Source organism: Poeciliopsis prolifica, unplaced genomic scaffold, assembly GCF_027474105.1.
Source record: "Poeciliopsis prolifica strain line A6 unplaced genomic scaffold, Auburn_PproV2 SCAFFOLD059, whole genome shotgun sequence".
Taxonomy (NCBI): domain Eukaryota; kingdom Metazoa; phylum Chordata; class Actinopteri; order Cyprinodontiformes; family Poeciliidae; genus Poeciliopsis; species Poeciliopsis prolifica.
Window position 1 is genome coordinate 1,160,979 of NW_026562434.1, and position 11,475 is coordinate 1,172,453.

General features: G+C 39.2%; 1 protein-coding gene across 1 annotated transcript; it reads right to left on the bottom strand.

The window, feature by feature from the left end:
- Nucleotides 1–5,073: 5,073 nt before the first annotated feature.
- LOC129379596 (protein unc-13 homolog B-like) lies at nucleotides 5,074–8,514 on the bottom strand. The gene is made up of 9 exons (XM_055060415.1): nucleotides 8,449–8,514; nucleotides 8,255–8,378; nucleotides 7,159–7,212; nucleotides 7,009–7,086; nucleotides 6,701–6,848; nucleotides 6,277–6,369; nucleotides 6,029–6,188; nucleotides 5,516–5,534; nucleotides 5,074–5,358 (listed from the first exon to the last, which is right to left on the bottom strand). The coding sequence occupies exons 1-9, from the start codon at nucleotides 8,481–8,483 to the stop codon at nucleotides 5,074–5,076; spliced, it is 996 nt and encodes a 331-aa protein (XP_054916390.1). The 5' UTR covers nucleotides 8,484–8,514.
- Between the last annotated feature and the right edge of the window lie 2,961 nt (nucleotides 8,515–11,475).

Here is an 11,475-nt window from a genome sequence, read left to right on the forward strand (position 1 = left end):
CTCCTGAATGTTAAAATGAGAGTCTTATAATGTATCCTGGAAATCCTTTTGAGAATAAATAATTCTGTTTTTCTCTATCTCCTTTAGCTTTTTGCATGCTTATACATACATATGTGCACACACATAGAGTACACACATGCAAAGCTATTGTTAAAGGAAATGACATATTAGGGAACGCCCTATTTGGGGTTTAACTAAGATAAATAAATACATAAATACATAAGTAAATAAATAAATAAAACTGGGAACATCTGAGTTCATACTGGTTCAGTTTCCACAGTTACAGCAGTTAGAAACATCTCACCTCTCTGACGGTGGAGATCCAGGAGATTTAAAGAAAATGAACTCTTCCTTTGACCTGTTACTCTTAAAGGAGACACAGCTGGGTTCTGGTTCTGGTTCTGGTTTGAGTCCCTGATGGATCCTGACAGAAACATGATGATTAAAACTTAATCAGCAAAGAGGAGCAGCAGCAGCTTCATCACCACGTCTGTTCTGGCCTGATATAGTGAACGCTGTGTGAAAAGGGCTGTGGACAGTTAGAGATGGTGACCTCACCTCTGACCTTTGCTCTGGCTCTCATCTTCCCCACACAGAGTGGTTTTAGAGGGAGGGACTCCCTCCTCTCTGTCCTCACACTGATCCATGCTGCTGAATCCACATCAGCTCACACACACTTTCTAGCTTCACCTGCAGAGGAAACACACATCATTCATCTGCACATCAACTCTGATCATCCTTTACATCATTAGTGCTGGAAAAAGATCAGCTGCTCCTCCTCTGATTGGCTCTTCTTCTCTGCTTCATATCAGTGTCAGGTGAATGCAGTCAGACAGCAGAGAGGCAGAGGAAGCTGCCATCAGCTGCTGCACTTCTACTATCAGTCCACTAGATGGAGACATGGAGCAACATTTACATTCACTCATTCAACCTGAACAATAGGAAATATTTCAGTTAATGATTAATCTCTACAAGTAGATTATCAGCTGCATTAAATGTTAACTATTTAATAATTTGACTGAATCAATAATAATATTTAATAATATTTGATTTTGAAAGGAAGCAACAGGAAACTGTTGCTGACATTAATGGTGGAGACCAGAGTTCAGTACCAGGAAATAAAAACATGAATCAGTTCGGAGAAGAAAACAGTGAAACATCAGCTGTTCATCATGTTGATTGATTCCAGTTCATCAATAATCTAATAATTCTGCAGATTAGCCTTCGAACAGCAGATATTAAAGTTTCAGCTGAAATCAGAAGTGAAACTTTTCTCCAAACATCAGAGATTAGAAATAATCTGGAAAAAAAATCAATAAATAAACAAATTAAACTTACAGTTTGTTCAAAATATCCAAAGAGTTAAAGAAGAAAATTTAAACAACAGACTGAAACCCGACAAACGGACTGGAGCCACACCTGTACAGGTGAATCCAAACCGAAAGTAAATGTGTAGGATGTTGCATAACTGATGACGTCACAGCTCACCTGACTTGTAGTTTTTTCCTCCAGAGCAACAGAACCAGGAAGTAGAAGCTCTGAGGTGAAATCAGAGGCAGGTTGATAAAATCTTCATGAGGAAGAAGAGAAATTATGATAAAATGAAGGTGTACTTACTTTTGATCATTACTGTAGTGATGATTGATAGTAACAGAAAATACTAACAGTATTTCAGTTCATTCATCATGTCATAAAGAAAAAGTTGGGAAAATGCATTTTTCAAACAAATATTTTCATCATGTCATCCAAACGTTCATTATAAACTAAATATTTAATTCACAATCTAAATATTTACTTGGATTGTAAACAAAATTTCTGGAAATCAAACTTTAGCTAAATATTTGGCTTCAAAATAAATATTTATTTTACAAACTAAACATTTAATTTTCAAATTCAGTATTTATTTTCCAAACTACATATTTAATGATCTTTTTCATGTCTAGTTGTTCAGTCAGACGCTCCATCATGTTGTCATGTTTCAGTTTTTCTTCATTCAGCAACAGTTGGTGAACTGGGTTTAATCCAGTTTAGTCTAATTGTCTTTCTTGCTACCAGCAGCAGAAGGTGCAACAATATGTAACATTGATGTTTAGTGAGTAAATCCTTGGTGTTTATGTCCAGCAGAAACAGAAGAGGCTCCATGGGGAGATCTGTCCTCAGAATGTCCTCAATCTCCTGGTTCATTTCCTCCCAGAAAGTCTTTATTTGTGGTCAGAACCAGAAGACGTGTGTGATGACCGACCATTCAACACATTCCTCCAACATCCATCTGTGGTTGGAATCCTGGAAATGAACGTTGTGAAAGGAGTAACACTTTATTTGACACAGTGTGTTCTATTAAATCTGGTTTTTACTTTCCAGTCAAACTCTTTGCACGTTTGATTTCCAATCCTTTTATGGCACAAAAATGCAAATGAGAAAAACTCCACTTCTTGTTTTATCAATCTCCAGTTCAATCCAGTAAATTGATTAACTCAATTTTCCAAACAATCCACAATGGAGACCCCAAACTGGACCATATTGATAGTTTTGACCTCATTCCTCTTCAGAGATACCACTGCAAACTCGTATAAATGGCTCCTCAGAATGACCAGTGGGACGCTCTGCTGGATGGAGACTGAACTACAACACTAAAAGAAGTTTTAAATTCACTGTTCAGTTTAGCTAATTGGACAAATTTTATTCTGTAAGATAATAAATTGCATGGTTACACAAAACCAATAAAAGGTAATTATTGCCACATTATGGAGTAATCAATCATGGTGAATATCTGCCACAAATTCATTCTTGAACAAGATGGCTTTTCCCAGAAGACAGTATTACATTTTAATAAAAAGTGGAGTGGAAAGAAAAACTGGTGAAATAAAAGATGCACATATGAAATTCACCATTTCTGGAACAATGACATTCCAACATATATGAAGTAGATTTGCTTTAAAGAAAAAAATGTTTTATTTGCATCATACAGTCTTCTTTTACGTATCACATAAATGTAATTGTATCATAGTCAAGATGTTTTTGGTGCAGCTGCAGAGGGTGTACAAACTAACTGAACAAGATGCGTCTGCTGAAGTTTCCCAGGCGGGTCGTCTGGGAACTTAATCTTCTCCTCTGTTAGCTGAGAGGTGAATAAAGCAACTATGTAACTCTGAGTTCGTTAGAGCAGATTTAGATTTTCGCCTAATGCAGAGTATATTTTTCCCTCTGTCTGCAGATGTATTAAAGATTGTTTTTGCTCCCTGAACTTGGACTAGAATTGTGCACTTCACACATATTAAGATGAACTTTTATGGTTAGTTTCACAATGGAAATCTGAGTTGATTTCATCTGAACATTAATTCAATCTGGAGAGACTTAGACGGAGAAAATGGAAACCATTAGAAGAGTTTATTGACAGACAAAATTTAAGTCTTTGGGGCGTGGGCCCCGGCTGAGGACATCGATCATCACAATCTTTGCGATGAGCTTGGGTGAGCATTCCGTATGCTGAAAGGAACGTCATCCCCCGAGACGAGACATTGGTGATGGAGGTGAAGAAAGGATGCAGCCGGAGCCGAGTGAGTGGAGGTGAAGGGGTGGAGGAGGGTTGAGCTCTGCTGGAAAGCAGAAGACGCCATGGACGGTGCTATTTATCAGCTGGGACTTGGACAGTGATTGGACGTGACACGTCTTGGACCAGCGTTGATTAATCAATGGTGATGAACAGGAAGCAACGGTTGGATGATGCAGGTGGGGTTAGAAGAGACTTCCAGTTTGAATTTGCACCTTTTTCCTCACAAAGTGCAATAAGATCTATTATAAATTTGCCCAGTATAAAAACACTGATTTCACTGTGAAAATTACGTTTTTAGTCTGTAGTGAAATAAAAGACATTTCCATACAAGTCTTAAATACTTTATACAAAATATTGAGTGGAAATCATACACAGTGAGACAGATTTAAAGAGACGTGACAGTCCAATGAAAACTCCTAATAAATGCAGTGATTTATGGTCAAAAGTTACAAAAATGTGCAATAATTAAAAAAACCTAAAGTGAAAACTTAACTTGGCACAAGGAAATATTTGCTCCCATCAACAGAAACATTGAATTACTGAGGGAAGTTAAGAGGCTGGATCTGTAGTTTAATTTCATCCATTAAAAAGCTGCTGAAACAAAAGAGCTCAAATAAATCGCTGTCTACAGAAAATACAAAGAAATGGTAAATAAAAAACATGGGATTGATACTCAGCATGACAGATTACAGCTTACATAAAATCACTAAAATGAAAAATACAAAGTTAAGGACATCAATCTGGAGAAACAAGATGCAAATTATAACGATTACAAGGTAAAGAGATTAAAAATAAACATCATTTTTATAATTAAGGCCACTCGTATGAAGAGCGGAATAAAAAACAAAAAAGGAGAGAAATGTAAACTTGTAATTATTCTAACTCAAGTCCTGCTGTGCAACTCAGTTTGTAACAAAACCCAAAAAACTCAAAAATGTCAAAAAATGGAGCAGAAATCAGATCAAATCTTTAAAAGGGAAATAAATATACAAAAATATAAATAAAATGGCCATGACATGCAGAAAACAGAGAAATAAAAATTACTCCCAATAGAGGATGAAATGAAGCGATGAGTTAAATTCAAACATTTTTCATGTGAAAACGAGGATTAGCATCGTTTCTGCATGACAAGGCATTTTCCTGCTCAAACTGTTAGAAAACAAATTGTGATTTGTAGTTTTTCTTTGCTAAGTGAAGTGAAATATTTGACTTGTGTTCATTAAAAACAGGGATTTCTTTCCTTTTACATGAACACACATTCACAGCTTGCAGAGTGTAAGGCTTGAACCACTTGGCCACACTTTGGGAGGGGTGGGTTGGATTTATTGCACAAGAACACTCGGGGCGGGTGGGTTCTTATTCGGCCCTTTGACAGGTTCTGGATGGGTTCTGTCTCCTCAGTAGAGGCGGACGAGATTTAAAAAAATGTGAAGTTGAAGAACACTGGAAGCTGGTGAGGTTTTACACAGCAGCCAAGACAGGTCAGAGGTCAAAGCAGTGCCACTGCATCAAGCAGAGCCTCATCTTCCCTCCTCTGCTGATCGGGTCTCGGACTTGAGCCGGACGAACTCCTTGGCGACGTCGTCGTTGGAGCGCTGGGAGAGGATCCGCATGGCGGTCAGGCCCGTGTCGTCCATGGAGATGCGCTGCCCCAGGGGGCACCAGCAGGCGCAGTTGCCCCTCTCCATGATGTCCCTCAGCTGCACCACGGCCAGGCCCACCACCCGGTCGGCGCGGCCGAAGCAGTAGTCCTTGACGCAGGCTTGAACCTCGTAGCACTCGAACCCGTCCTGAACACCCAAACGCTGCAGAGCGAGAGCAGAACACAGGAGTGGGAGCACATGGGCTAGGGCGCTAATTGCAGAGCTAATTCCTGATTTGTGCTTTTTCTGAAACTTTAAAAACATTCGTACACCTAGATGTTGATTATCTAATTTTCCATTTTAAATCAAAACATTTTACTTTGATTTGAGGTCCACATCTGCAGTGGTAGATTACACTATTGCTAATCTGCTAATGTGCTAATAGCAGAACAAATTTGTTGTGCAACACATTTTGATTCCCCTAAATCAGTTTTCAAGTTAAATTCTAAAGCACTAATGTACTTTTGCTGTTTTCTACACTTTCAGTTGAATAAAGTTTGACATCTGCTGTAGAAGGGACACTTCCATTAGCTGCTAATGTGCTAATAGTAGAGCTAATTTTAGCTTTTTTAAAATAACTTTTAAAACTAATGCCACACAATTAATTTCTTAAAATAAATCCAGATTTTATTTGGAAAAGTTAAATTTGAGGAACTTCACTAAATGTTTAGCAGAAACACTAAATGAACAATTAGCTGTGCTGCTAGCGCATTAGCTGACATTGTCCAGTAATTTCACAAGGACTTTGTTTTGTGTAACCAACAGTTTATGAAGTCAGAATTAAAAGAGCTTCAAATCCTAAATGTGTCACAATGTTTGGTTTTGAACTTACAAGTGAAAGGTCTCGTTGTATTTGGGAGACCAGCTGTTGTTCTTGGATTTGGTCTGAAATCGGCGCTTCTTGTCGCTGAGGTGCGGCCCGATCATTGTGACTTCCACGAAGGGTCTGAACATCCCAGACGTCTGCCACTTCAAATCACTGGCTGCAATCACTGCATCAATGACACAAACATTTAAACAGAAATGACACTAAAATGCTCCAGCTTTGATTTCATTGGTTCAAAATGAGCCCAAACGGACCTTTGAGAGTAACTTTCCGCTCTCCGCTCTTGGGATGAGTGTACAGCTCAATCTGCAGGGAAACCTCTCCGATGGGTTTGTCCACAGCTGAGCCTGGTTTAACACAAACAACATTTGGTCCAATGCAGGCAAAGAAAACCACGTTTTATAGAGTCATGCGACGGAAACGGAGGTTTCACAAAACAGAAGAGAGAAAACGATGAAGGGAAGTTGGGCTGATGATGATTTCATGGAGACCTACCCCTGCTGGGCTGGATTTTCTCATTAGGGGTTAACCTAATACCCTTCCCATTGTGCACTGGCACAGAGGCAGCAGGAGATAAAAACAAGACAGCAACTTAAACAACCAAATCCAGGAGATAAAAGCAGCGAGGAATCTGAAACTCTCCCGTATTTAATCTCCTTTGAGGCGCTTTGGATCTACCCTGTGAATGCTGCGTGGTCACGAAGGTTTTGATGAGCGTGTCGGTGGTCTGGGTGTAGAGCGACAGAGCGTGGCGGAGCGACGAAAGCTCAGCGCTCTTCTCCAGGAAAGTCTTCTTCAAGCCGTTCCCGCCCGCATGAAAGTATTGCTGCGTAGGAAACAAAACGAGAGGAATCAGCGTTCTACAACCTGAATGATTAAACTTAAAGTGGAGTTAATCAGACTTTTAGTTAATCAACTAAAAGACTCTTAAAATGTGAATGAATTGTACTTTTCTGTTTGACCAGAGGTCAACGTTTCGCTCTCACCTTGATGGTATCCAGAGCCACATCCATGACGGCACACTGCCTGGGCGTCAGGCTTTTAGCGTCTCCTGCCATGTGATCCTAAACAACCCAAACCAAGACTTTGACTAGACCAATTCACAGGAGAAAGCAAACTCAAAGGCAACCTGATACCTTCAGTTTGGAAAGGTGTCCCAGTTCTTTAGCAGCAGAAAGGATCTGTGCTCCCTTCAGGAAAAACAGAAAAAATGAATGATTCTTTTAGTTTTCAGAAGCCTTGTTTCAATTTTAAGTATCATATTAGTAAGTTTGATGGAGATGGAAAAAAAGCATCGATACAACTCATGTTCAGACATAAAGTGATTTATTTATCTGCTCTATATGTGATTGGATGATGTTCAGTTTGTTGATTAATAATTAAACTGAATATGCCACAGTCATCATTTTAAAACATAATGGATAAAAATATTTTTGTGTTTGGTCACGTCTGTCAAAATGTTTTACATCTCATCATCTGACACAATTACAAGTTGATCCATTTCAAAATGGCAGCCATGTTTCCATCCAGCTGTGATTCAAATTTTGAACAAATTTTTATAATAATGTATAAAAGAAAATGCAAATTACACTGCAAAACCATAAACTTTTACCAAGTATTTTTGCTCTAGTTTCTAGTGCAAATTTGACGAATGTGAATTACAACATTTAACTTTTCTTTTGGGATCAATAAAGTATGTTTGAATTTGAATTTAAAAATATCTCAGCACATTTTAAATAAGACAAAAATAACTTAGTAGTAACTTATCACAAGAAGAAGCTTGTTTTAAGTCGATAATTCCTTAATATTGATAAAAAAAAGTAGTTGGCAGATTATTTAATTTAAGGGAAAATGATTTGTTTATAAGTGAAATAATCTGTCCTACACAAAATAAGTTCATTATATTTATTTTGCACAAAATTGATATATAATAAGATGTTAGTCTGGTTATTATATATCTTATAATATTGCAAAAATATCTTGATTTAGGTGAAATAATCAAATTTTGTCAGCAATATTAAGAAATTATTGACTTAAAACAAGCTTCTATTTCTTGCTGAAAAGCTACTTGTGAGTTAGTTTTCTCATTTTTCTGCTGTTCTAAGATAGTTTCACTGACAACTAGATCAAAAATATTTGGTAAGATTGTGTTTTAATTCACACTTTTTGACAACATTTCAAAACCATCTGGATGGAAACCTGTCCAGTGACGGAGACGAGCGTCAGACTCACCAAGGTGTCGTTCCCTTGCGGCAGGACGATGTTCTTCTCCAGGCTGGTCATCACGATCCTCCACAGCTCCTTCAGAACGCGCTTCAGGACGGTTTTCTCACACACCGTGGCGAACAGCGTTAATCTGCAAAAACAAGACGTTCACACACACGCCGACGGACGAGCCGTGTTTGGGGAAATCCCACTGAACCCACTGCGCATCCAGGAAGTCCATGAGCGGCCGCAGCATGTTGTCCGAGTCGCCCTCCACCTGGTTCTTGGTGTTTTTCGTTGAGCGGTCCTTTGATCTGGTACAGCAGCGACGCCATCTGCCGCATGCAGTCGGTGATGCGGCTCTGGAAGCTGCAGGAGAAGAAAAGCCAGTGATGCACTGGGACAAAGTGGGGGAAACGTGGGGGTGTGAGGGCGGCGTACCTGTTCCCAAACGTGCTGCTGAGGTCGTCCAGACGTTGTTGAGCGAACCTGCAGGTCGTTGAGCAGGTCGCTGGCCTCCGTGTCCATCTGGAGGAGAGAAACCTTCAAGTTCAAAAGGCTGACAAAAGGTTTTAGAGAAAGAAAAAGGGAAATAAAACTGGGAAGTTTTGGGATTTTACTGAGACTCAGAACCTGGAAGCTAAATTACTTCTAAAGCTGAATTATTACAAAACACCTGAGAGTCTACGGTTGCATTACGAGTCCGTTAAACACCTTGTTGGTGTAGTTTGCATTTCTACTCATAATAACATGCATGTTACAGTTCACCTCCTGTAACACGCATGAACTCACCTCATGATCCTCACATGCTTTTCTCTCTATGTGGCAGAAAGTTGGGAGGTAAAACAAGACATTTTGGATGAAATGCCCCATTTTGACACTCATCAAGTGGAAATTGCTTATTAAGAATCTAATTTAGGATATTCTGCTTGTGCCTACCTTCTCAAACGGTTCGTCCATCTTTGAGTCAGAAAATTGTTAGAGATATAAAAAACACAAACAGTGTCAAACTGTCCTGAAGAGGTGGAGGAGCTGTATAAATCCAAATGATTTCTGGACTTTTGGTGAATATTAAGGTGATTTAATCCCAGATAACATGTTTAACCCACCTCATCCTTCTCAGTCTATCACACATGGTTTAGAAAAGGAACAAAATAAAGTGTTAAAATAAAAAAATACAGTTGAAGGTGATGTGAAAGTGGCGCTTTTATGGGAAATAAGGGAAAATGCTGCTAATCTAAAGAGGAAATCCTCACAGATGAGAATCAACCAACAACAAAACTCCACCATGTTGGATGTTTTAGTTTCAGTTTGGGGAAAATCTTTGAAAATGACTTTGGATTTGGAGAATGAAGGATGTTAAAAGCCACTTTCAACTGCAACAAACCTCTGCCTCCATTTCCTCCCCTTCCTCTTTAACTTCCTTCTCTTCCTCACTTCCTTCAAACTAGGAGTTGCAGTAAAGAGGCAACAAAGGTTTTGTCTTGTTGCTTCATTCAGATAATTGTGCAGTGGTTTTTTCAAAGTTATTTTTAAGGCGTATATGCAGTCATGTTTTACATGTTTGCATATGCAGTGGACTTGCCTGCCATGCTAGCGCGCTGTTCTTCAGCTAGAAAAGCAGAGAAAAGGTAGAGAATGTCTTTCTCCAGCCACAATTACAAGACTGACTTTATATTGAGTTAAAACGTGGATACTATCAGAGAAAAACAAAATATTACCATTTATTTTTGGTCTAGTTTATTGTTCAAGTACATTTGGACACTTAAAATAAGACAAAACTAATTTACAAGTAACTTTTTAGAAACATATTTGAGCTTGGAGGGAGTTTGAGATGCATTAAGTCTTAGAATATTCTTCTTAAAAAGGAAAACCTGCAGATTTGTCTGCACAAAAACTTTTGAATTTCATATTAAAATGTTAATTTAACAGGGTGATTCGTATTTTCCAGGCAGCCTTAATTTTCTTTTATATGATTTCAACATGGTGCATTTCCTAACAATCAATAACAAATCAAATTGATATGATGTCAAAACTGGAATCTATCACTAATTTGAACACTTGACCCTCAACATCAATGTTGGAGAAACATTATCGTCATTGATAATGTAATAACAGCAATAGTTTACAACAACACTATTAAATAATAGTGTTGTTGTAATTTCAAGGCTGCTGTTTCTCTGTCAGATTCCCTCAGGTCTCCACAGCAGACAGATGGATCACGGCGCTCTTCCTCCACCTCCTCGCCGCGCCCCATCCTCATCCTCCACCACCTCCACCGAGTTCTGATGGGTCGGTTCAGATCCTCTCTGGAGATCAGACACCAGAACAGAGGCGGATCAGAACCAAAGCCAGCAGCTCTGCTGAAGCTCAGGAGAACTCTGAGTCCAGATGTGGACCCTGGTCTCCTCCAGAACCTCCTCTGTTCTGCTGTGGAGGAACTGTGTGGATCCAGTTCTGCAGCAGGACCTTCTCAGCTGCAGCAGAAGAAGAAAGGACTTCCTGTGTTCAGGTTGGATAGAAACCTGGATATTTTCTAGCTTGTGGTTCTGCTTCCAGCGTAGATGTTCTCCAGGGTTCTGATCTGGATCTAGTGGACTGTAGAGCTCATCAGGTTTCCTCTCATCCACTTTGAGATCTTCAGCCTCCTTTAGATTCAACCTGAAGCTTCTTCTGACAGATTTGCAGCTGATATTTAGCATGATGTTTTTATTCTAGCCTCAGTTTTCTGTTCTTCATGTGACTCCACTGAATCCGACTCTGATGTCGTCCACTTCACAAGTGATGAAGATCCTTTTTTCTTCACTTCCTGCTGATTTCTTTCCAAAGCTCCATTTTTTCCAGGAGGATCTTCAATGTTCTCTTTAGATGATGGAGGAACTCAGACTGACTCCACCCGGCTGGTGCTCCAGGTGAGCAGAAACAAACAAACCCTGAAGTCATCCAGCTTTAGATTTGGACCAACTGAAACATCAAGCTTCAGTAACGTCTCAGTTAAAGTTTGTTTCCAGATCTGAGATCAGAAAGTTCTGGAACAAACTGGTTGCTCTCCCAGTTTGATGATGTTTCCAACCTGAATGTTCATCCATTTTTCTTCTCTCAGCCTGGAAAGAAAATCCTCTAAATTATCTGGCTTGATAAAAAACTGTTTTATTAGTAAAATATTGGAATCTTGACTCACTCTTTGTGTATCAGGACTTTCACCTTGCAGTTATTCACCTGAAATGAAGAGGAATTGTTTATTTTTG

Bases quoted from the DNA above. Each gene is read 5' to 3' on its own strand.
- LOC129379596 (XM_055060415.1), bottom strand. From the start codon at position 8,483: ATGCTGCGGCCGCTCATGGACTTCCTGGATGCGCA. The intron at 8,379-8,448 runs GTGGGTTCAGTG...TTGTTTTTGCAG, and splicing joins ATGGACTTCCTGGATGCGCA to ATTAACGCTGTTCGCCACGG. The intron at 7,213-8,254 runs GTGAGTCTGACG...TTTTTCCTGAAG, and splicing joins CGCAAGGGAACGACACCTTG to GGAGCACAGATCCTTTCTGC.